Source organism: Fopius arisanus, unplaced genomic scaffold, assembly GCF_000806365.1.
Source record: "Fopius arisanus strain USDA-PBARC FA_bdor unplaced genomic scaffold, ASM80636v1 scaffold00030, whole genome shotgun sequence".
Classification (NCBI taxonomy): Eukaryota; Metazoa; Arthropoda; class Insecta; order Hymenoptera; family Braconidae; genus Fopius; species Fopius arisanus.
The window spans coordinates 672622-699558 of NW_011887769.1; the positions used below are offsets into that span (position 1 = coordinate 672622).

A 26937-nucleotide genomic window follows, 5' to 3' on the forward strand; every position below is an offset into this window, starting at 1 on the left:
CACCGGTATTAAATCCGAACAATCCAGAAGGCGGTGCAGGCCAAGGCAATCCACAGGTATTAAATCAGAATAATCCAGAAGGCGGTGCAGGCCAAGACAATCCACCGGTATTAAATCAGCCTAATCCAGAAGGAGGTGCAGGCCAAGGTAATGCACCGGTATTAAAACAGCCTAACCCAGAAGGAGGTGCAGGCCAAGGTAATGCACCGGTATTAAATCAGCCTAATCCAGAAGGAGGTGCAGGCCAAGATAATGCACCAGTATTAAATCAGCCTAATCCAGTAGGAGGTGCAGGGCAAGGCAATCTGCCAGGACAAAATCAAAATAATCCAGAAGAAGGTGCAGAGCAAGACAATCAACTACAACCAGGTGGAAAATAACATTGACCTTATTCCTCTTTTCAAACTTTACTTTAATCTCTCGCTTTGGACGGGCAAGATTTTCAATGGATTGCTTTTATATTTTAATAAAAATGAGGATAAAATGCACTGAATAGTGCAATGACATGAAAGAATGTACTTTTTGTCTCACAAAATGAAAAAATTTCGAAGCTCCTTATTTTTTGTAATCTTTGCCATAAACACATTTCAAGGCATCGTCTATTTTAATAACGGTACAGCCGTTGATTTAGATCCAATGTCTATAGAGGACGCTGCTGCATTGTGTCCCCGCAGCTCAATCCAATATGAAAACGTGATTTTTCCAATATGAAAGTCGTCGTGTACCTCGCAAAATTGAAAAACAGACTACTATACCACACAGGCAAAGAGTATATTTTCAACCTATTGTGAATTTATCGAAGTTTTCTGTCTTCTTTATCCACATGGTTTTATCTTCCGACTGTAGGTATATTTATCGAAGTTGAATGCCGAAACGTGACAACGCATAAATGTGTCCCTCGCCTAATCGTCCCTAGCCTCTTTCCCAGGTGTTCTAAAAAATGTCATTCCTGGAAGATGGGAAATGGCCAAATTTACACCTGAATGAATTTTAATATCCTGCAATAAATTGTCTAGATATTTCTAAAGATAAATGATGTTTTTGGCCAAATGAAAAAGTAGACATTTTGCATTGTTCGGTGCACGTAATAATTTGAGTAATCGCAGTTAGTTTCCTTTCAGTATAAAACCTTTGTTTTTTGTACGGAGGGGGTCCGTTCGGTCCCTTCTGGATGGTGATAACAACGGCCATCAGCTCTGCCAAATGAGGAAAGATGAGAATGAGCGCGGCGGACTGGTTTCGTCTACTGGGTCTCTATTTATTTTCACGATGTGCCCCATTAGCCTAGAAGCTGAAGCCCCCCCCCCCCCCTCTCCACCAATATAATTCGATTTCGATTCACAACTATCGGATCATCAATATGAAGCCTTATCGTACCGCCCAACCAGTATGTCTAAGTTAACAAATTGATGTCACTCGGACTGTCATTCTCTACTACTAAAAATTTCAAAAATTGAAATTTTTGTAAAAATTCTGCCAAGTTAACGTTTTGAATAATTTCCCATTTCACAAAGCCAAATGAAATCAAATAAAGAATTAAGTTCAACTAGTTTCAATGAAAAAAAATTGGCCGAACATTTGTCCATTGAGGTTCAATGTTCTACCCAAGTGGAAAGTTATTTTTTCAAAAACTTCAGTTTTTAAATTTTTCAGTAGATTTAAATAATTTTTGGCCATTTCGCCAGTTGACACAACGCTTGAAGCGACATCAGCGACAGTTGATGTCACGCATTACCGACACATTAAAAATACTCAACTGCTCATTATATATATATATATATATATATATATACAAAAACCGCAAAAACCAGAAACTCACAAGTGGAGTGAAGATAATAAAAATCGGCAAAATGTGATTTTTTCGCCCATTATAGAGGTAATATTATTGATGCTAATAAAAGCTGAAATAACAATCCCAGTGGAAAGTTCGTCTAGAAATTATTAAGAATGCGAGGATGGTTTTCAATTTTTCGTCATGGTTTCTTTATGAAAATTAAATGTAATTTGGAAGATACGCTACCACGTGTCTTGGTAAGAGCCAGTTTCCGAAGGGTGACTCCATTAGTTCAACTAGAGAAAAGCACAAGGGAGTTTCAGTGGTAATGAGTAGAATGTATTTGTACAGACGGAACACTTAAAATTTTGCTTAGTGAGCTAAACTAAACCTGAACTAATGTTGTCTGGCTGCTAACCTAATTGGGACTGCCTGCTTATTTTACTTTGGTGTTCGTGAATGGTCTCCTAAGATCTTCCCTTCTCCTTGCAGTTTCCAAAAAAGAGGTTGTCCAAAGGTAGGAGGAAAAAGTTAACACGGATGCAGATAGGACGACGAGGAATTGCAGGGAAGTCATACACTTGGAGTTAGGATCTTCGCGAGCTTCGACTGTTGGGGTATTTTATTATGCTGTAAATATTTTTCTGAGCAAAAACTCCCTTTTTTGGTGAAGCCGTGAGTTCTTGGGACCTTGGCGGATTTGTGCCTTCCTGTTTTTTTCTGTTTTCGCGAAGAGCGAAAGGCTATTCCTTTTCTTTTAATGCGCGTTTTCCCCCATAACTCCTTGCTTTGAATTTATCCCTAAACTATTTTACTCATTGTCTTTTTCACATGTTATCGCTACTTTATATGTTCGTTAAATATTTTCAATGAAATTAATTGTTAATTTGCAGCGAAACACTTGCTAACACTTGCGGTAAAACTGATATTTCCGAATTATTAAAGGGCCTCATTAACTTTCCGAGCAGTTCAAAACGTGCAATTTCTTTCCATTCCATATTTCTGATGAAAATTGGAGAATAAAGACGAATAATCCAAGATCAATTTTAAAAGTAGCAGACACCCTCAGGCGTGATCCGAGGAACTCGTTACTTCAGAAATCATTGAAACAGTCGGTTGGAAATCATTTGAGAAATTACCGGAAATCGAAAAAAATCACTGGAATCCCAGTGATTTCTATTGTTGGTAGTGACTTCCAATATCCTTTTGAAATTATTAAAAATCACTAAGAAATGCAAAAGGATTTGGGAAGTCATAGATGTTATGAAAAAGTCAGGAACCAAAAACATTAATTCGCAGTTTCAACTCTACTATGCCACGGTCGTTGAACAAAGGCGGTTTAGGGATATCAGTCGTCGAAACTTAAAATATAAACATATTTCCTCGACTTCCTCGACTTATGGGCCAGTAGTACGTCCGGAGACGAGTTAGAGCATTTGATTTCTCCGTGCTATCTCGTACAATCTTCCGGAACTTTATGACTCTCTCATTAAAATGTCATTTGACTCTCTTAGAAATGGTCGCGCCCTTATGATCCCCCTGACGGTGATTACCTTCTAAATAACGCCTGTCCAACTCAGAATTTCAATCATATGACCCACGTAAACCTTTTAATTATAATGTATAACATCTTAGAAATCACGATTTCCAAAGTGATTTCTCGAAATCAAGAACTCATTAAAAAGTACCAGAAATCAGGGGAATCATTTAAAATCATTACGCGTCATGATTTTCAATTCTGATTAAGAAATCACAGAAATCATTGGAGAACCCATACTAAAAATCAGTGAATTTCGGAAATCACTGAGCCATGAAAATGAGGAGTAAGCAGCCCCTTGGCGTGGTCACCCGTTCCAATCAACGTTGTACACTCGAGTTTATTATTATTCACATTGTCAGACAGCTCTAAGATCTTTTGGGACTTGAATAGAGACAACGGAAGACAACAAACAGCTTTTCGTAACGTCTATCCCGGAATCGTGATCGAGTTCTCTCTCACTTCCTTCCATTGCCTTCTTTTTATTCAGGGTATGCACTAGGATCACGGTGGATCCGAACTCAGAGCGCTGGGCCTCTGACACGCCATGATAAATAATTCATGTGTATCTAACGTACACCATACGGAGAGAGGAGTCCAGGAGGAAGAACAGTGACTTCTGATGGACTCTGATATTACACGGGGAAACCCTCGACTTGCCATTATCATGTGTCCATCGGTAAAAAAAAATAGGCAGCTAAATAATAATTTTTCAAATGCTTATCGAGTTTACCGCTGGTCTAACAAAAATCTATTCATTCTGGAGTTGAATCAACGACACATTTCCCAGGAGGATATTAGTGCATCAACAGCGATTGTTGTTTCGGAAAATTATGCGTATTTATTGACAAGTTGACGAGTTATAATGGAAAAATTCTACTGAGATGAAAAAAAGCGCAATTATAATAAATCTAAATTCAGTTATTTCGTAGAATTTTATTTCAATTTCATTCGAAAAATTGGAAAAATTGAGGAGTTTATATTATTAAATTTTAGCTTCTCATTAATTAAAAAAAAATTCCTTCTTAAGAAGTTTTAACATTCAGGGCTATTTGTTAGTGTACCTATTTTAATTTTGAGTAATCGTGAAATTCGAGAAAATATTAACTTCTGAAAATGAATTAACTGTCGTTTTCCGAGAAATTACGACAAAATTGTGACAACGTAGGTGTATTACACCTAAAATCTTTCGCACTTCCGCAACATTGGCATGAATAAAAATCCAAGTAGCTGAATCAGAAGGCCTAACCGTTGTTGTATCGCGATAGTCTCTGCAAAAAGTTTATCCGCTGTAAACCGGGCCAGTTTAGAACACAATCTTGTCACGGTATATAGTGGCACTTGATTGATTGCATTGTGCATAGATAGCTAAAGCATAACTATATATTTTCCATATTAACTATTTTCAATAAAATAAATTTATGGATTTTCGATAATTATATCGCATCACCCAAATGGTCGACCGATTTGATTTTTTTTCTGTATTTCCTCCCACCATATATATTCCATGTTTTTTTTTATTTCGAAAACTGCCGAGCTGTTGATATCTTAAAAATTCTAATCGGTGAAACTCTATTTAAACACGTGTTAAATCAGTTGAATTTCAAAAATTTATATCTCAAGTTCAAAAATGTCAACCGCGATCGCAAAGGGCTTATTTTCTAGCTCATTTTTTTAACTATGCATCGTAAAATTTTTAACGAAAACTGCCCCACAATTTTACGATCCAACGAGCTTAATAGCGCTTCTCGCAATTCGTGAAATTCATAATTTAGTAGTATACTCAGAATAACAACTGGTGAATTATGGTTAAAAATGAATGAAAATGGAATGTGTTTTCGAGATTATTTAATTCATCATTATGAAATTCGGAGCCAACGAATTTGGGTCATCGAATGGATTAATTTCGTTTTTGGTTATTCCACTCGAATTAATCACGTGTAGAGCAGAATATATCTCAGATGATTAATTAATGACTGATTCAAGCAGTTATAAAAAATAAAGTATGAAAAATTGATTTCCCACCGCGGAATCACGCATCGAGACTAAAAAAAATAATTGTTTGACTCACCAGTAATGAACTAAGAGTCGCGCGCAGATACTCCCACGCGGGAAATCACTGAAAAACACATGATCGAGGTCTCTCCAATCGATCACTTGAGGGTATAAACAAAACTTTAGACTTTCAAAGTTTTCCCGGTCACGCGCAATCGTGACGACAATGTCAGACACCTCACAATTATCACAATTTCAAGATAATGCCGCGTTAACTATTGCCACTGGACACTATTGCACTGGCGAGATATCATCTCCGTAATCCCAGGTATCAGTATGAATATGAATATGAGTATCAGTATGAGTATCAGTATAGCTAGTCTAACGATTGTTTATGCTTTGAAGGATGCAGTACAGCGTGTAGGTTAGGGCACCAGGGTTTGGTACAGACTGAGCACGAGATGTTTGGTGAGGTATCTCGAGAGCCGAGAGGCAGTTGTGCTGGGCCCTCCTTCCGCTCCTCGGTATTATACGCACTCCAGACGGCTATACCATACCACTCGGTTTATGCAGCCAAGTTTCCAATGACCACCGCCAAGTTGGCGCCAGCCGACAGCCTACTGTACACACTGGACTTGTAATCATTCCACTCAAGTCCTCCTCTTTTTTTTATACTTTTTTATTTTCTTTCATTTTTATGACAGTACAAATTGGGCACGTTAAGACCACCTGGGTTCTAATCAAATAACAATGTTCGCAATTGGAAAATTACATTTTTCATTTCGAGTCAGAAAACTGGAAACTAAGTTTGACAATGTGACATTAGTTTTCTGGACAATTCGTTATTGATGAATTCGTTAATTTTTTAACGTAATCCTAACAATTCTGAATTTTCAGTTCCACTCAGGGATTGAGTGAGAAAGAAGTATTATCTAGTATCCAATGTGAATTCTTTTTTTATGGGAAGCACATACGGTATGTTGTGCTGATCCTGATTTTCAAACAATATCTATATTGGAGTTTATTTTTTACTTGCATAATTATTATATTAGAATTGTACAGTATTTTGGTTTTTCTTTTTTCCCCCTGAATTTCACTTTTTTTTCATACTAGCGTATACGGCGCGCAAAGCGCGCCCAAGCTTACATGTATGGGGTATTATCATATAAAATCTTCATGTAAAATCTGCATATTAAAAGAATCTTAAGTATCTAAAAAAATTAGTCATAATTTAAGTTTTTTTCTTTAATTAAATTCAATTGATAAATATAACAATTTTCAATATATAAACAAATTATATATAAATTTTAAATTAATATATATATAATATATAATTATATATAATATGTTATAAATAATATATATATATATATTATAAATATACATATATATTAATTATTTATATGAATATATTAATATGATATGCATAGCTTAGCTATGCGCCAAAAAAAGCTGACAAAAAACGTTACATGCTTTTTTTTAAAAGGGAACAAGAAAGCTGGACATGTTGAAGTATAGTAAAAGCACCGGGATTTCGCGGAAATATTGCATAAAAATTTCACTCTTGAACAATGAATAAAAGAGTATTACACATATCGAGTACCACTTGACGACAAAGTAATCTTCTTTCTTCGGAATGAACGCTAGAATGAATTATTAAGCATGTATTATGTTGAAAAATTGAAATGCTGGATTGAATGACAACTTGTTTGCCGTAGTTTCGAGAGGAAAATGAGAAGCGAGGGTCAATGCTTTTCCAAATGACACAACCGATTTTTTTTCTGCTATCGAACCCTAAACTCCCTAAAGTAACAAGTAAAGGAAGTTGCCACCGAAGCACTCACTGACCCTGCAATAACACTAAAACGGCTGTAAATGCTGGAAATAAATTGCCACTGAGATAATTGAGACGAGTCTGGAGTAAAAGCGAAAATATAAAAACCGAGATTTTCCGGCGACTAGGCTATTAGAGGGCGAGATAGTTGAAAATGGAAGACGTAGTTTAATGGATGGGGGGAGACAGTCTGGGGGCTGGGGACAATACGACGAGGGATTTTGGAGACTGGGTATTTCGACTTTAGAGTGGTTTCAGACCTCCTGTGGTGTCAACCCAAATGCATGCATTTCTTAGATTGTCAACTTTAAACTTCAAATTTTTGAGAGTGTTTAGGCGTTGCAAAACACTTTAGCTTCTATTTTAGTGATAATCCGTCCCTATCAGTGACTCCATGGAGATCCAATGTATTTTTATCCGTTTCATCGCATTGAAATTTAAAGAATTCATTCATTAATATTCCTACTGACTTTTCAGCTTTGGAATAAAAAATATTGAGAGTGAATAGATCAATTCTTGAACAGTAGATTTTGTCATCAGAAATTCCGTTCTATTCACCGGGGTCGTTATGTACCCCATTCAAAATCTTACTAAGCCCCACATCCAAATGATTTTATTATGCAAAGATCGGAAACCGCATCTCCCCACAGCTTCTTCCTGAAAGTCCTTTTCTGTGAATCGATTTTGATGTCCTCTCTTTCTGGTTAGTATCCATCTAAACAAAACTCGTTCAGAACATGTAAATCAACTTCACCCAATGGTTAATATTTTTTTTTCCTTATGGCAGCATCGGTTGAACTCACAGACGAGTGGATGTCATCACTTGGTTTTTCAATATTATCTCAAATCAACGGCAGTTGCATGAAGTGTGGGCGAAGCACTTGTAACGAATGCTTGAGACTTGAAGGTACCAATATGATTAACGATCGCCAGAATTGTCTCCCTTCATGATGCACAGAAATATATATCCCGAGGGCGTGAGGGATACACAAATAAATTCGAATAATTGAATCGATTCCTCTGGAATTAACGAGCACTGGAGAAATTCATTATTTTTCATTTCTAAGCCAAAAAAATCTGCTTAAACCATAAAAATTAAAAAAAAATCAAGTTAATTGAAAGGAATGAGCTATTAGAGAATACTCTATAAAAGACTATTTGTTGTTTCAAATTAAAGAAATATGTCTGCGAATAGATTTTTGTACTCTCTGCTGAAAAAAAAATATAGATCTGTAATTGATCGCTGTCCCAATAAAATAATACAAAACCGACTAAACTCCGCAGAGAAAAATAATCCAAAAGTCATTAACCTGTTACACTCCCGATAATCTCAAATTTACCGAAACTCATCCAGGTCACGATGATTACGCGTTAATAATTCGTTGTTCGCTGCTACCTGCAGCATCGGCTGAAGACCCCAGTATTCAGAGGGGGAAAACCCCAGGTAAAACTACTGTCCCCCATCTTCTTTTGGCTTTTGGCCTGCCTCTCTCAGTGCCAGACCCGCACGTTTTCCCCCACAAATCAATTCCAAATCCCTTGAAATCTTGTGAAAAAATCCATCCAAAAAATTAAAAATACCTCTGTGAACATTGCAACCAATAGTTTGGATAATTCCGCAGGTCAATACTTTCTCTTCTCGTTCACGAATCCGCCTCCTCCCCCCCGCGAAGGCCGAAGAGGGACCGATCTCTTTCTCGATCTTCTCCATCCTCTACATAATGCGAAAGATACGAGAGGTAGAGTTGAAGATGAAGGGGAAAAAGGAGGAATCTTGTGTGGGCCCTCGAGACCAACCGAAAAACCAGTTCTGCCCGGTGGGTCAACAACAACATCCTCTAGGATTGCTGGGGCGTTGTTGTTCGACGTATCCTCCTGTCTCTCATGCGGATAATGGGGAAAAGAACCTGTGGTGGGTGGGTAACACCCTCGAGTGTCATGTTTTCGTGGTGTTGAGGCTCGATGAGGTCGAAATCCTTCCGGGCCTAGATCAAGGCCGAGTACGGTAATCCCACAGGGGATTCGAGGCTTCTGCTAAGTTTTTTACGACCCGAGGTCAAATGATCTTCCTCATAGCGAATTTTTTTTTTCAAAGGCTTCATTCATTTTTTTTCTGATCCAAAAAGTTGCTGCTATTAGAATATATGTTTTAATGTCAGAAAAAAGTTTCTTAATTCTAAAAATCGGAAAAAAAACTAATTGAATATTTTTTCTTCGATGTGGAAATATGAAGAAATTTGTTTTTTTTTCTCGTTTTTTAAGAAAACGGAAATTAATTCGGGAGAAATTTATGATTTTTTTTTACGAAGAATTTTTACATAAATAATTTTATGGTTTATTGATCATGTTAATTGCTGTATGATAAATTATTCAAACTTGAATTATCACTTATTGTCAATTGTGTACGTACACGTATGTTAAGATCGCAGTAAGTTTCCTCCCACGTTGTTTATCAATCTCCACCAAGTGATTCGCGACCAAAACATCACCAACGGCATGTGAAATTATCTTGGCCGGACTGAATAGTAATTTTCAATACCTCTTGTTCTTGTTCTTAGAACGGAGGTCGAACTCATTTTTTCAAAAAACCGTAAAAAAAGTAGAACATATTAAATAAATAAAACAATAAATTTTTCCAATATAACAGAAAGGAGTTGTTGAGTCGGTGAGAAAGAAAGCAGGAGATGAATTTAAGATGAAAATCCAGAACTCAAAAAAGAAGCAAAAATCTTAAAAGTTAGCACCAAAAAGACTGGAGAAAAATTCATAATCCCACTACTTCCACAATTCCCACGCGGAAATTATTCAAAAGGTGATGAACGATGAAAATAAACTCGCTTCCTGTATTTTCTCCTTCTCGCTGGATTTCACCGGAACATTGTTTTCCACATAACCGACAAAGTGATCCATAAAATATTCAGAAAATTGGATGAGACGAAGGTAGGTCACGTGAATGTGACTCCGAGAATGGTAGTCATGAATTTAACAGTGAAAAAGTGCTCTGAGGAATGGAGAGCAATACAGAGAGGGAATAGAAAACGGGAGGACACAGGGGGTTCACCCGCCCAATCGTATTGTCGGAAAACAACTTTGGATATCAATAAATCGTTGAGTATCAATGGGAAATACTCTAAAATATGATATCAAATACGCATAGTGTCAATTGAATTTCAAGCTATAATCATAAATATCTTTTGTGAATTCTCCATGTATATTGTCTTGTATACTGTAAAGATTCTTCATGTTTGGATGATTAACTTTTGGCTTGCTGTTATTAGTCTTTTGGGTCAGAACGATATACTTCTTGTTAAGACATTGGAAAATTAATTTGTCCAGAAAATGTCAGCACCAAAGGAAGAACTGCCCGTTTTTTCTTCATATGAGATGATGGTTTATATTCCGTCTTGATAAAAGTATACATATACTGAAATAGTATTTTTCACGCCTAGGACGGAAGAAGGGAATCTGACGAATCCGGCTTTATAATCCGAGCCAAAGGCGAAGATTGTCTGCCAACCCATAGCGTGATTTAAACCTGCATCTACTTAATTCAAGTAGCTGCAGGATTTATTCGTATGCATAATCGAATGGGAATAGAATTTTCTGAAAAACCGATGAACGTTTAGTGCATTAATTGGTAATTTTGTGAAATGATTGAATTAAGAACGTACGCATTCCATGGCTATTTTTTTTTCAGTGTATTGAAATACCTAATTATTTTATTTGAATGAGATTTGCCTGAAATGTTGTTAATTCATTACTAATTTATGTTCGAGATTCGTCAATCCCTGCTGACATCCGCATAATTAAATTCCAATCACATTGTCGGAATAAACCAAATCGTGTGAGCAAATGCGAGCATTAATCAAGTAGTGAAATGACATTTTTCCCTGCTCTCATTTCTTTCACTGCATTTTATTTTTGATGTTTCATTTTCTCTGATTGGGGTTTTGGGGGAATAATCAACTGTCGGGTCGGTACCCGGAATGACCTGAAGGAAACTGATTAGGGTACTATGGAGAAATGCCGTTTTCAAGAAATTGAGAAGGGCCTCGAAAGTAGTACCGGGTGAAACTCAGTCAATCAGAACTGGACAGATTCCAAGTTTTTTACTAGTTGGGCTCTAATTGTGGACAACATTCTCGGAAATCTACGAATTATTTAGCCATTAATTTCGTGTTAACAACCCAAAACTAGTTTTTCCCGAGACATTAGATGTTATCTCAATCATTTCAGTAGTGAAGAAGAAAATTCTAGGGCTTGAGGAATATCTCTGAATTTAAGAGGGGCAAAATTTTTTATTGGACATACCTCTTCTGTAAAATCTAATGCAGGCTATATATAAGAAGACCCTTACACTATTGCGAAAAATTACACTCGAAATTTCAAGTTAAAAAAATGACATTTTTAGCGACAAAGGGACATGGAATTTCTGTAGAATGCGTCATTGACGAATCAATTAATTTTTTCAATATTCCGGTAATTTTCTATTTTTAGGTGCGTATCAAAAGCCGGGAAAATTCTGAAAATTCCGACGATAATTTACCAGCAATTTTAATTTATTAAAAATTGCATTTGATATTGAAGTTTCACGATGAGCATGAAAATCGGAGCTGTCATGGAAAAATCAATTGTTATTCAACATGAAAAACCCAATATTCTTGAATTTTTAACTGAAATTGAATTAAAACCCATACAGCTGAAAATTCGAATGATTTTGTGTTTCAAATTTCAAGAAATTTTTAACATTGTACAAACTTTCCGTATTCTCTCGTAGATGCAGAAATACTATTCGAAAACTTGCATAACAACTAAATCGTTCTCCTTTACCACTTCCCTTGAATTTTCGGTGATTTTCTATAAACTTCAGGATCCCCGGAATTCTCGACAATTGTTTTTTGACAGGTCAAGGGAAACTGGAATTAATTTATCGTTCCCTCAGGAATAATTTAACTGAAATTTACAGAAAAAAATATCCAGCTTCAATTCACAAGAAATATCCCTTATTATTATTTACCAAATATTTCAGCCGACATTTTTCCCCCAATATAAAGTTGAGAAACGAACTAAATGGTCATCCCACATTTTACTCAATATTGCTCTGTTTATGTTTCCCTGATCCGCGACGGCAACTCTTCCCGCGAGACGGAATATAATAATCATGAGTTACATTGAATATTTGCATGTGTGGGAATACCGTATAAGACTGTGAAAAGGAGAATGAGTCGTACCAGTGTACATGTATCTCGCAGCGTGAGACGTGAACGTTTTATTTTAACGTGTGACAATATTCCGTAATACATTACTTCGTCATGAAGATTTACATGCTCTTATTTTTTGCTATCGGGTAAGAATGGAATAATTTAAAAAGGATTACTGATAAATCCTCAATAAATCCTAGCTGACGATCACGATAATTTAATTTACATCGATATTTCATTATTCCAGAACATATGGACAGTCCGACTGGACAGCAGATCTTCGATCTAACATCGACCGCATCACCGAAGATATCAATAACAACGTACATCAATTGCAGCAGAAAATCCACGCAAATGTTCAGGATAATTTAGCCCGAATCGACCTTCTTAAACATAACATAGACCAGCAAGTTGGTAAATAAGTTTTCAATTAAAAAAAATATATATACATATATACATCTTCCATTGAACCTATTGTTATATTGCAATGCAATTGTCCGTGCACTTGTTTTCATGTTTGTATCGCCTTTCACCGTTCGATTTTGACCTCCGGAATAGAACACTGACTCACGTACAACAGCAATTTTTATAGGTTCATTCTCCCCTTTTTTCCGCTTGGAGATCACTCCTCGATTACTGAGTGTTCAATTACGCGGCGAGAGATGAAATCGAAAGGTTTTTGCTGTGGAAAAATTTTAATTGAGTGTCTCGCAGAGAACACGAGAATTTATGATTTTGTAGGTTGAATTGTAATGAAATTTAATACTGCATTTGATATTCCATTGGATTTTTCAGAACGCCAATTCATTTCACCTGTGCAATTCCATCATGTTAGGAATCTAAATAAAAGAGAATTAATTTAATAAAATATCGAATGAATTTTCCTGGAGAGAAAAAATTAATTAAATGCCTCGAGGCGAGAAAACTGGAATTTATAATTTGTAATTTGAATAGTTCCATTGAAATTTAATAGTTCTTCGTTCAATCAATTCCATTATACATTGAATCGAAATTTTTTACGATAAATGTGTTTTGAACAGAGTCCGATAATTTAATATTCCTCTCTCTTTGCGATTCTCCACGCGAGTAATTGATTGGACGTAAAAAAAAAAACTAACAGTCGGTTAAAATCATGTCACAGTGATTATCCGTGGAGTTGTGTAATTTGTAGATACTAGACTGCTCGTCACACGTTTCACACTTGATTCATGGAATTACGCTCAAGTTATTTAACCTTTGAGCTGTTACTAATTGTACATTTTTCACTCCTTGCGTTTAAATTAGCAGTGATTGTCATGATTTTAGTGCTCTTCTGTGCATTACAACCTCGCATTACATGAATTAAAGATAATAGTATATATCTATTATATAATATATCTATTATATAATATTTAATAGTATAATATAATATCTGTAGAATTTTTGTTTGAAAAAAGGGATTAATTCATTTTTCAATAACATAATTAACAGGTAATAAGAATAAATTTCAGTCCGGCTCAATTACTTGAACATCTTGAAGGGGGTGGATCATATTATCATAATGATTAGACTTATGATCTATGTGGGATTCAGACCAGTTGTTTTCGATTGCGAGCCCTAGATAATGCTAAGTGAACTCTGTATACACACTATATACAACACTATATGAGCCGCTTACCACACGTTAAGTGCAAAAAGAATTAACTATTTCCATCACTTTTCCAAAAGTAATTTACAGATCATAGAATATGTTATTACCGAATTCAATAATTGTTGGATAAGTATTGAAGTTTACAGTGTAGATAATACTATTGAATGTTATTCTGAATGGGCAGAACTAATTAGCTGAAAATGATTGAATGAATCATTTCGATTAATTCGTTGTATACACCATTCCAATAAATTAGCTCGTTAATTTGAGTTTTTTCGCTTGTTGAATTTGCAGAGAAAATTAACGAAGACGTGAAAAATGGGAAGCAAACAGTAATAATTAATGGAGGAGGCTCCACTCGTTCAGTGATATCTGGAACCCTTCCAAATGGGGAGACCTATTTTCACGACATTGAGGAGCGGAAAATCGGAGACACTCTTCATCGTTTTGAAAGTTTATACAATCCGCAAACTCAGCAAGTGGAGAGGTATCACACGATTCTGGATTTAAAGGACCCAAATGCAAAACCGATACCAGCACGAGGGACAGGCGGATCGCTACCAGTGCCAACAAGCTCGCCAGAAAACCCACAAAATACACCAGGAAACCCACAAAAAACCAACCAGGAGGGATAAGTGAGAGTCGATGAAGTCATGACTCGGTGGATCGAATCACACCGCGATCCTTTGTCTTACTTGTTATTTGTCGGGGGTTTCAATGGCTAGTTTCGTGGAATTTCATGGCATTCGTTTCACCACGTGCCTTGGATCCCTTTACACTAATCAAGACTCTTCTATTTATGAGGATCACGATACAATTTTTTTTATTTTTACTCTTTCATTTTAATACTTGATAAATCTCACTCTATTATTTGTTTATTTTTCGATTTTCTCGCCATTTGAAAAATAATTTACTTGATTAATTTTTACCTATTAGAGGATATTTTTGGGAATATTGGGTAGAAAGGTGGCAATTTTTGTATAAAGTGTTGGAAATATTTTCGACGTTAAAACGAACGAGAGACCCGCTGTAACTGATCAGACGGAATAACGGAAACATTTAGGCCGTTTATTACGAAACAGCCCAACACGTAGACTAACCCCATAGATAAAGGGCCTTGTCTAATGGGTAGACCTGACACCCTGGACGAATTGGTGACTGGGGAACACTTGGATACGAACTCTCGAGCAAGCAACACTGGATATTAACAACCTAGCTGACATTATATCGAGTCTTTAACTAAACTTTTATTGTTAACAATAAATGGAAGATTGATATTAATTAAATAATCGGCAATATATTTTTACCTACAAAAGACCTCTTGAAATTCTCTATCAAGATAATCGATGTACTGATAAATTGGAGATTGATATAACACTTAAATTTCATTTTGACTTATATCAATATCAGTAATGAGAATAAAAGAATAATTTGATGATTCATATTTGAATTTAATTGTTGCATAACCAAAAGTTTATCCTCTCTAATAGTCTGTATACTAGAACAGCCAATGCTCATCTTTTCTGAAAAAAATTAATGGAATCTTTGAATCGCCTATGTGTCTTGCACTAATAATGCACTAATAAACTCTGCATTGGGAATTACAGTATTGACAATTTCTCAAACCTTAACCCTTCTTGAGCACATCCACAACGAAATGTATAATGAGAAGAAAACCAGGAAGACAATGTTTGTTCACGTGCAGTTTGGATTTAAGAAACAGGATGTGGGAAGTAATTCATGAAAATTCATCTTTGCTGGATTTGGAGGAAGTTTCCAATCTTCGAAGAGTCGTTATGCTGTTAAAAGTTTGATAAGACAACATACTGTGCGTAAAAATAAAAATAAGAGAACAGAAAAAACGGAGAATTTATCCACATGAGAGTGAAATAATTTCTCCCTATCCTTTAGACTCCACTGTGACCCCAATAAAATTATAAATACAATAAATATATTTAAATAAAGCAGTTTTAATATGCTCAACGGCGTTTTTTACTGCTTAATATTTTTTTACGAGCGAAATATTCATCTTGTCCTACCATCGACTTTTTGCTCTTTTATTCGGGTGACTCCTATGCTTTTAGAATAGATTTACCATCTCGACGAGGTCTACATCAGAGTTCTTCTCACACTCTCCCCCGAGGTGTTCATTCCCTTTTTTCTTCGCTTTTTCTATCGTGACTAGTCGACAGCAGGAGTCGACTCCCCAGACGATGGTATCTTTTTCTGTTTTCAGGAGAGGGAGGCACTGAAATTCCAGTGGTTGAGAAACAAAACTCGAGGAGAGTTTTATTTGTATTTTGGTTTATTACCCTCTTAAAATATTTTGGGTAAATTTTTCAAAAAACACCTCGACTTTGATTGAAGGGGAAAAAGTCCCTGAAATTTCTAGATAAATGGTATGAGAGTTTCTCAAATTTCGAATGAAAACGAGATGAAAACTTTCGTAGAGAGAAAAAAAATGGTAATCTAAAAAAGGATTCTTAACAAAAGGATTTTTTTAGCCTAAAAATTGGTTTTTCTCTCGATACTCGCAAATTTGGTTCAAGTAATAATGAGGATCGAATTAAATGGGTTTCTTCCATTCATCTACTCCTGTAATACTGTAATACATTATCCAACAAACTTCTGGAATATGGGAAGCCCTTAGACCACAGTAATTCTACAACAGGGCTCGTATATCAGTCTCAACAATCTGTTGTTTCAGTTGGCAAACGAGCAAACTCATTACTGCACTCATACATCAAGAATTTTCCTATAGGAAAAACCCGCCGGTTTTTTCGCTTCTTAATGCTTTTCCGAGCCCCCGGAATCCCTCAAGCTCCGCCAGGCAGAACTACATTAAAAAAAATTGAATAAATCTTATGTTAAGATTTTTCCAAATATTTCAAAATTTTTTCGAAATTTTTTATTTTTAGAATTCAAAAAATTTGCTTTAAAACTATAACAATTTCAACAAGGAGTTTGATTTTCAATTGTAAAATATGAATAAACACTGGTGGGAATGCTTCAGATCAACTCCGTTAGCATCTCGGTTCCATTAAAAACTACTAACGACAATCACATATATTTAAAATTTCTGAAATATTGAAGGCATTGCCGTCATTTTTTAGTTTTAAAAAATGTCACTATTATCAAGGTCGAAAAAAGTTGAATTGTGAAGAGCATGAATGGAGACACTCGAATATTTTCAGTATAACGACAGTCAAGTCCTAAGTTGGGACTTCGCTTCTTTGTCCTATATTCAAAAAGTCTTGATCAATCACCATATAGTCACCAAGTGCAGAAAAGTGATTTTTGGTGTGTGGTGGATGTTTATACCAAAAACCACTTTTCCAGACTTGCAACGAAATATACTAGGTCCCCGAAAACTTACTTTTCGGTGCATCGTGATGAAAAATGAGTAATAAAAAAATAAATAATGAATAAATTGGGACTTCAAAAAGTCCTAATATAAGATCATGAGTCTAAAGTTGCAATTGGTTTTCTTTCGGTGTAATTAAAAAATATTCGATCAATCACCCCAATAAATCCCATAATTCTCATAATCTTCAGAAATCCCTGTGGCGAATAAGAAGTCAAGAATTCACGTGGAAACATTCTGCAGACCTTCAGACATCCAGATGCATTAATTTGACATCTAATGACAAATGACCCTCCCCCCCCCCCCCCCCCCCCCTCGATTACTGACGATTTTCGATATCGAAGAGCGAATCTCGGGGCGAAAGGGAATTAGAGAGAAAATCAATTGTAATCGATCGGTATCGATATGTCCTTGCCCCTCAATTTTACGTCTTGATTCCAGGTATGACGGTGGAAGGTGTTTTCGATAACGCGACTAATTATCCCGGCGTTATTGACGGGTTATTTATGCAGGCACCGGCCCCAGTGTATCTCAAATGGTTTTTTTAAATATATTTTTTAATGGTTTAATCCATCGACGATTGGTGCAATGCAATAACGTTTAACGGATCCTCTGCCCTGAATTCAACCCAAAAAAAACTCGACTGTCTTAATTTACACTTTATACTCGCATGTAGTTAATGTCGGCATGAATTTCAGTTTGATCAGTTGATCGCCATGCGTCTTCTCATCGATAAAATGACTGCATTTGGGTTTTGAATTCGTTTTTCTCATCGGTATTTACGTCATTAAGATCTGAGATATTAACGAGTGGTAATTAGAAAGTTCCAGCGAAATTTTCGATTTCAAATTCTGTTAGAACGACACGACGATACCAAAAGTTTAACAAAAGTTCCGAGTTGAAATGGTTGAGATCTAAGTGGCAAAGTAAATGATGGTGGAGCCGTTATAGAAGTTTCTCCAAGGGACTTACTGGCGGCATTGACGTTGGACTATTACCAGTTGAATTTGAGGTTGAAAGTTATGATTTTGACCAATATCTGTTATTCCACCGCTGCCAGTTACTCGTTAGCAAACTCCAGAGTTATTGGACGGAGTCCGGAGACACTCAAAACTTGTTTCACTCGAAAAATACGAGCTGGGTTGTTCCCTTCACCTATCACCTATTATCTCCTCTCAAGTAACTAAATTCTAGTTAAAGCTTTTGCAAATTCTGAAATCTGTGGCGAAAGTACAACAGAAGTTGTTGAATTTATAATGATGAAATGAGGACAATGACTGTAGAAATAATCCAAAGCATTTACTCGATATCGGAAAACACGAATTCAAACTAAACAAGAACAACTATTTCGTATTGTATCGGCTTACCGCCAGACGGTAAACCGATAGAAAGTAATGGCACATGTTTAATTACAATCCGAGTGTAGTCAGACACATGCGGCTTACATTTGTGTTATTAAAACATAGTGGAATAACCGGTAACACATGAGTGTAAGCAATACAACGGAGAAAGAGGGGTGGATAGAATCCTTTGGCGATAATTTAAACGCCACCTTAATGAGATTAACGTTTACGAGCTGTTCCACTACGCTGTAAATGAATGGAAAAAAATATGCAGTGGGGATTATTTTACACGACCAAGTGACCTATCAAAATGTTACACTCTACAAGTACACGAGGAGAATGGGGGACAATTGCCGGGATAAATCAGCGACAATCAGCGATTATGGTTATCAGCATTATCAAGGATATTTATCGCTCGATTCGGCTGGTGAATCGATATAATCGAGAATTCCTATTGATTCTAAAATCATTATTTGTATCACAACAAATTCTGAAGGACAGACTATTCCTAAAACAATGATATTTATCAGAATTTATTATTTTTTATTTCGAGTCCTTCGGAAGGAGTGACACTCGACCGTGAGGGGTCCCCGAAGAATTGAGGAAGGATAGCTTACTCGTGCCGGGCATTTGGGATTTTTTCCTTGGAGGGAATGACACCGAGGGGAATAAAAAAAAGTTTAACTGGAGAAGAAGAGTAAAGGGCGGAAAAAGAAACGAATGGTGAATTTTAAAACTCTCGCCGTGACTGTTGGTTCAGAAATGGCGAAGAGCGCCTGCGAAGCTGACCAGAAGTCTGGACTCCAATATATGAGCAAGAAGTCGTTTTCATGATGCTGGGGTACATCGGCAAGAAATTGTTTTGCCGTTGCATCCGGTGAATTGCGATGTATTTTCAAGCAAAAAAATTGAGGCCATATTTATCGGTAAATGGAAACCGACTGGAGAAAATTTAAAACTGTTATTAAATTAGGGAGAGTATCTCTTAATTTGATTCGGAAAACTGCCGATTAGTTTATTCACAACTCCATGATATATATTCCATAATGTTAATCTGGTAGTATTTCATTATTCAAAAGAATATATTAATTGTAAATTTGTTCCCAGGAACTGAAAACAGATTTGCCTATTCTCGTTGGCATCGTCTCCCCCTACTTTTTTCATTATTTTATATTATTTCATTGGAACAATGGAGAAAAAAAGCAGAAAGTAACAAGTATAATGTAAATATTTTAGTTATCTGTAAATGTGATTAACATTTTATGCGATAATTAATAATCAATCTGATGTAATTGGAGTACGAATAAGCTGTTTGGGAGAACAAAATGTTCTTGTTATTGTTCGCTGTTGAATAAAAATTGCAATATTTCAAAATTTTAAGAATGGTCAAAGCCGACCGTTATTGGAGCATAAATTCCCAGCAGAACGGAGAAGAAAATCGTAAAACCTGTCGATAACAGAGGAGGCGTCATCTCGCGTTGGCTAACGACGGGTGCGAACTTTTTTATCGGCCGACCCGGAGCCGCTCTCTCGTTTGAAATGAAAATAAAAATTGAGTATCTTTATTGATAGATCCTTAAATTAAAACATGTTAAAATGTGAATAAGGATTCCTCAATTTTATTCTATGCTGGGTATGAATTTTTACGAGAGTATCTCAAAAAATTTTCCTTATGCTGACTTATATAAAACCTACACGGAGAGAAATATTTAGTAAAAATTACGGAACTTTCAGTTCACTTACCGATTACGGAGTTGATTCGAAAAATTTAAGTAACGGTATCGTTATTTTTCACCGATAATTCAGATAAAAATTACGGAACACCGCGGAAAAATTCCGGGACTTTAGATAAAAATTACGTGACAGTTCCGTAAAATTTCCGACAACCACATTTCGCTCCAGAATTACGGAAAATACACGCAATTTTTATTGAATATTTCTCTCAGTGTATATAAATCATAGCTCATATATCTCGGCCAAAAATCTTATACTGGAAGTCTATCTCAAATATATGTAATTGTATGTCTGAGAATGTAATGCGAATATACCACGATGTATACTGTGACGAGGCAGAATTCTGTGCCCCCCCCCCTTCCACCCTCCGCTGTTAAGCTGAATAATAACTCAGAAAAATGTGGAAATTAAGGAGAGTTCCTATATATGCACCTTACCTGTAATTCAAGAAGATTTCGAGTGCATTTCAACATATATTCTTCGCACATATAATTTTCCGTGGGTAAATTTTGTAGTATTCGTATTCTATTCGTTGTTCCAACCTGTTTCAATTCCTGTGGATAGAAATCTATTCGATGTCTTTGAGTGCTGAGGGATTAATGGAACAATTTCTGTAGTAATAGTAATCAATAGGATTTTCTGCCGAATAAGCTAGTTTATATTATTCATGCACAAAAATAGTTCAATCGATAACGAAAAATATATTGGCTGGGGCGTAGAACAGCATAGGCAATCAAGACCCGTAGAAATTACATAATGGAGTCAGAATAATTTGCATTTTTACCGTTTTGTAGAGTTAAAAGCACATCTTGGTTGTTTTAATCCAGGTGGTTTTAATGAAAATTCAGTCTCACACTATTGACTTTGGTAAAATTGAAATTCGTTCGACTATAGTCCGTTCTATTGTCACATGATATTTTTGACTACAGAGTTGGTTAAACCATAAAAACACTGCCGTGTTAGTATTTCATTACAAATATTTGCATAGCCTATATATTTTTTAAAAATAGGCATAATGGCAAAAAACAACGTCATGACTTACTATCCCCGCTCAGATTGGAATATAATAGCTTGTCACTACTTGACTGGGCAACGGCATGTAAACACTATAGAGAAATGCAGTCTGAATAAAATTTCATTGTCACGGTCGCTTGATGAGATGCCCCCCGTCCCAAAAATCTACAAGGAAAGGAGGATTATACCAAAAATTACCTTCCAGCAATTATCCGCAATATGAAACTAATTAAATTTGTACAATATATCCGTAATATTAAAAAATCTAATGATCTTTCCCCAAGAAGGGACATTTTTTAAGAACAAAGTGGTGTGCGATGCGTATCACGATGAGACTAAACTTTCAACAAAAAGTTTATCCTGGCGATGCCAAAAAACATTTTATGAGTTAAATCATAATAATAAATGGGTCATAAAAGGGGGCAGAATTGAAAGGCATGTAAAAGGACATACCATATTCGAAAAAATAAAATTACAACAAAAAATAATAGTGTTAATAATTGCAATATACATTGGGATCAAATCTTCAAAATCAAAATTTATAACGAACTAATTAAATATAACTAGTAAAACATATTGTCTGTGGATAAGAGAAATTCGAAACATTAATAAAATGGAATGTGAAAAAAATCGGAAATAAATGCCCGATGGCCCTATATAATACTACGGCCCGGTCATAGACCTGGACTTAGACAAAATGCACTATAAAACATCCAGAATAAATAATTTTACCCGCTAATTGTAATTTATATTATTCCAGGTACGAGGGGATTTGTTAAGTCTTGACCAAAAACAATGTATCCAATGCAAATTACGTCATGAACGTAATGAAAAATAGAAGTAATTTACAAAAGATGTTGTATCTGTTTACAGAATCATGAAAAATAATAATCAAAGGCATCAGTTAAAAATTTAGAAATTTTGTTCAATCAATGAATTGGAAATATGAATCCCTTTTGAACATTTTTGTTAACTCATCTCAATGTATTTATTATATTTTTTAATTATAGAAGACAGTAAGGGCATGAACCTCGATGAAGTTATTCAGAATACCCATATAGATTTGTTGAAGCCGCGTTGGCGTAGTTTTAATCTCGAAAACACGTGCTACCAATTCTCTACTTAAGACAATGTTCGAAACAGAGACTACTAGGAACACTATAGATACTTTAATCCTTATAACAACAGTCGTCGAGGTTATTCAATGTTGATTTATCAGTTTTTGTGTATTCAATTGTTAGAAATCGATGGGCAAAGTTTTTGAGATTGGAGTCGGCCGCACAGTCGGCATATAAAAATGTGAAAAAATAGTTATAGTTAACATAGCGAACTCAGAAATGAGAGGGTACGAGGTTTTCGCTCTTCTGGCAGTTGTTTACATGTGTCGGGTAAATATTATTTTTTTTAATTATAATTCAACGAGAACCTATAGATCTGTATCAAACCTATAGATCTGTAGCAAACCTATAGATCTGCATCATGTATTATTTCATCGGATTTATTGCAATAATTTATTTGAATTGATGGCGCAGGCCCAAACGGTCAAGCAACTCATTAACGATACTGAGACAGAGCTGGAACATTTAAAGCGTCATCTGGCAGAAACTGAACATACCTTCTTAGTAAATCATGAAAAGGCTAAGGAAAAAGCAATCAATATTGTTAACGCAACTTACGAAAAAGTCCAAGTAAGTCATGAATATCTTACAATTATAAACAAGTTGAACCATTCTAACAATGCCTGTATGCAAATCCGGCTTCAACATGATCGTTTTGTGTTTTTAATGCTCTTCCGACCATTCGTATCCAGAAAACGAGATTTTCCAATTATGGGATGGACCATCACTTCAATTGATCGGGTTTAACGTGATTATCCATTTTTATTTCGGCATTGTGCGCTGAAATTCAACGTATTTTAAAGTATTTGAAAAGAAAAATAAAAGCACAGTTTTTTGTCAGAAATTTTCTGAATTTGCCAAAAATGATACTCATTTTTTTCCCGGATGTCGGAAAATAAAACTCAAAACTTGAATGTCACCATAGCTTCATAGTTTTTTGAATGTATCTGTTTTTTTTTGGAAAATTTAGAAAATTTTCGACTGAAATCATATTTCAATAATTTCCGCTCAATCATCTCCGAGTCATATTTTTTTTTCAATAAATTGCTCATTTTTTGCTGTGATATTTAAGTTTCCAGGATGAACATCGAATTATCTCCATAATAAGCAGCTTTATGGAGAAATATTAAAGGCCATTTATTGTTGAAGCTTTACACTGTTATAACGATAGTTTTCCATCTTTTTCGTCTCATCTTATTCGGCTCGGTTTAATAAATGTTTACAATATATTACAGTGATATTGCAATAAGTTGTAAATGCAATATCACTGCGGTGGTTATTGAGATTAACTCAATAACGATATACATTAATTATTAGAAGTCATTATTATTGATCATTTATAGTAAATCGAGCCAAATGAGATGAGACGGAAATGATGGAAAAGTATCTTTATAACAGTGTAAAGCTTTCACAATGAAGATCCCTTCATATTTTCCCGTAAAGTTGCTTATCATGGAAATAATTCGATCTTCAACCTGTGAACGTAAATAGCACAACAAAAAATTGTTTAATTTAGTAAGAAAAAAAACTATGACCAGAGGATGAGCAGAAAATTTTGACGGATGATTTTGATCGGAAATTTTCTGAATTTTCCGAAAAAAATCAGATCTTTAAGAAAAGCTGGAGCACATGGTGAAATTCAAGTTTTAAGTTTTATTCTCCGATTTTTGCTATCAGAACGACAAGTGAGAAAAAAATGACTATCATTTCCGAAAAATGTGGAAAATTTCCGACGAAAAACTATGTTTTTATTTTTTTTTTCAAACACTTTTAAATACGTTGGATTTGAGAACGATTTCGAAATAAGAATGGATAATCACGTTAAACCCGATTAATTAAAGCGATGGACCTCCCATAATCAGGAAATCTCGTTTTCTAGACACGAATGGTTGGAAGAACAAAAAAAAAATCGAATTTGATGTTGAAGCCGGATTTGCGTACAGAAATTGGTAGAATAGTTCAATTATACGTGATTTTTTTTTATGATGAATGTGTTACTTGCAGTCTGATGCGACGGCAGTCCGAAGACAAGGGATAGATACCCAAGTATGCACTAATGAACTGAACTTAGAGATTACAAAAGCTCTGACGTACTTCTTAAAGCACTTGCAAGAATGTTACAATCAATATACTCTCCGCTATCCTGAAATGAACGCTGCGCTTGGTAATCAAACGAAGGTATGGAAAATATTCAGCCTCAAGGGAAGAATCCTATGAGAAAGGGAGATGGACATTTCGATCAAATCGCATCAAAAGTCTTGAAAAAATCTAAAATCTGTCACGCTTATTCTTCACTGATCATTCATTGGTGACAACTTATACTCAATTCCGCTCCTACTTCTTTCATTGGCGCATATGCACTGTACTGTACACAAAGATTTCTTTCATGAGCGCATATGTACTGATTTTTCTACATTTGTAATGTCTGAAAAATTACGGGTCTGACTGATTTCTTAGTAATAATAACCAGGAAATTCCATATGAAGTTTCAACATTTTAAGGGGCTTATATAAAATTGCAGACGTAATTTATTAATAGTATAATTATTCAGATTTATAATTGGTGAGAGAAGACACATTCCAATACGCGCGCAAGCCCGCGTTTGAAGTCTCGTCTGTATAGAAGAGCAATGATTATAGGATATTCCCTTCACGTCCACAGGAAGGAGCGAAATTGAAGGGAGAATTGGATGAAATTTTCGACAAGAATAAAAATAAAGTGAAAAAGCCATATCCAGGCGTTCGCGACCTAAGAGTTGCAGTCAAATCATGGAAAATGTATATTATGATGCTAAAGAAGTATGAGAGTAGCGATACTGCAAATGCTAAAAAAAATCTGGGGCGCTGCCGCAAATCATTACTCAAATATTTGAAGCAACAATCAAAATATCACGAGCGCGAGGCGACCCACTGCATCAAGAATTTAACTGAAAAACCTGAATTAGTCGCAGCTTCAACTGTATCAAACGTGGATAATTTGAGCACTCTGCAGACAAAGGCCGAATCGCTGAAGAAACATATGGACACAGTGAAGAATAATTTGAGGAATTACAAACTTGAATTGATAAAAGCTGAGAAGGGCCTCCACACGATATATGAAAAGAAAAGAGAAATGGCAAGCAACGAGATAGAAACAAGAGTTCGAGCGCTCACAGTAAGTTCAGTAGAATAAATACCACATGTGACCGTAAACTAAGATCCACATATGCTTTTTTACTTTCGAATAATAATTTTGATTTTAGAATGGGAATAAGACAGCTCTACAAAGGAGGAAGAATGCAAGTGAGTGTATCAGTGCATTCTCCAACACAGCGAAAAGAATTATGGTCAACCGTGTTGGACAGATGGACCAGTGCTTCCAACTATATATTGCTCAGTACGACCAACTGAAAGATTATTATAAAAACTTGACAAAGGTATGTGAAATATTGAATACTGAAGTAAAAAAAAAGAAACTGATTGATCGTACAGAAATGGGAATTGAACTGTATTTGTTTTCGTCTGTAGGAAGGATACGGATTGTATGAGAAATATAATGGTATTCGAAAGAATATTGAAATTAATGAAGTAATGCAAGTATATAGAAATGTTCATGAACTGAAAAATTTAATTGAATCATGGGAAGCTGACATCAACTTGTTGAAAACGTATGAGAAAGAAGACAATGCAGTTGCGAAGAAGAATATTCAACACTGCACTAGTTCATTGTCCGGTGCAATGAAGAGACAATTCGACAAGCTTACTATAAATGCTTGGCAGTGTATCAAGTCTCTGCCTACAACAGAGACTCCAGTTAAACCACTCATAACTGTAACTGAATCAGCCGAGGCAGTAAAGTCAAATTCCGAGGCTACGACTGTACCTGGATTACATCAGACAGTAAAACCAGCAACTGAGTCTGCACTTCAACCATCGACGATTGTAACTGGATTAGATGAGAAAGTAAAGCCAAATACTGAGGTTGCCACTCAACCACCTCCATCAGTAACGGGATTAGATGAGACAGTAAAACTGACAACTGAGGCGGCGACTCAACCCCCTACGACTGTCATTGGATTAGGTGAGACAGTAAAGCCACCAACTGAGGCTGTGACTCAGTCACCTACGACTGTAATTGAGTTAGATGAGACAGTAAAGTCAACCACTGAGGCTGCGACTCAAGCACCTACAACGGTAACAGGATTAGATGCGACCGCAAAGCCAACAACTGAGGCTGTGACTCAGTCACCTACGACTGTGATTGAGTTAGATGAGATAGTAAAGTCAACCACTGAGGCTGTGACTCAAGCACCTACAACGGTACCAGGATTAGATGAGACCGCAAAGTCAACAACGGATGCTGCGACGCAAGCACCTACAACGGTACCAGGATTAGATGAGACCGCAAAGCCAAC

At 35.8% G+C, this 26937-nt stretch overlaps 4 protein-coding genes across 4 annotated transcripts in view; 3 read left to right on the top strand and 1 right to left on the bottom strand.

The window, feature by feature from the left end:
• The window catches only part of LOC105265558 (polyadenylate-binding protein, cytoplasmic and nuclear-like), a 7307-nt gene extending 6927 nt beyond the window's left edge, over positions 1-380 (top strand). Inside the window, exon 5 of the mRNA XM_011303107.1 lies at positions 28-380. Within this exon, the coding sequence (XP_011301409.1) occupies positions 28-380 (353 nt within the window). The remainder of the gene's footprint in view (positions 1-27) is intronic.
• The window catches only part of Sema5c (Semaphorin 5c), a 72757-nt gene extending 67043 nt beyond the window's left edge, over positions 1-5714 (bottom strand). Inside the window, exon 1 of the mRNA XM_011302981.1 lies at positions 5383-5714. The gene's annotated coding sequence lies outside the window, so the exon portion shown is untranslated. The remainder of the gene's footprint in view (positions 1-5382) is intronic.
• A 6647-nt stretch (positions 5715-12361) lies between these two features.
• LOC105265488 (uncharacterized) lies at positions 12362-15577 on the top strand. The gene is made up of 3 exons (XM_011302989.1): positions 12362-12487; positions 12589-12755; positions 14266-15577. Exons 1-3 carry the CDS (start codon positions 12453-12455, stop codon positions 14604-14606), a joined length of 543 nt encoding a protein of 180 aa, XP_011301291.1. The 5' UTR covers positions 12362-12452; the 3' UTR covers positions 14607-15577.
• A 7372-nt stretch (positions 15578-22949) lies between these two features.
• LOC105265559 (uncharacterized) overlaps positions 22950-26937 on the top strand; it is an 8485-nt gene continuing 4497 nt past the window's right edge. The window contains exons 1-5 of the mRNA XM_011303108.1: positions 22950-23114; positions 24549-24722; positions 25206-25697; positions 25786-25959; positions 26051-26905. Coding sequence (XP_011301410.1) covers positions 22950-23114; positions 24549-24722; positions 25206-25697; positions 25786-25959; positions 26051-26905 — 1860 coding nt within the window. The remainder of the gene's footprint in view (positions 23115-24548; positions 24723-25205; positions 25698-25785; positions 25960-26050; positions 26906-26937) is intronic.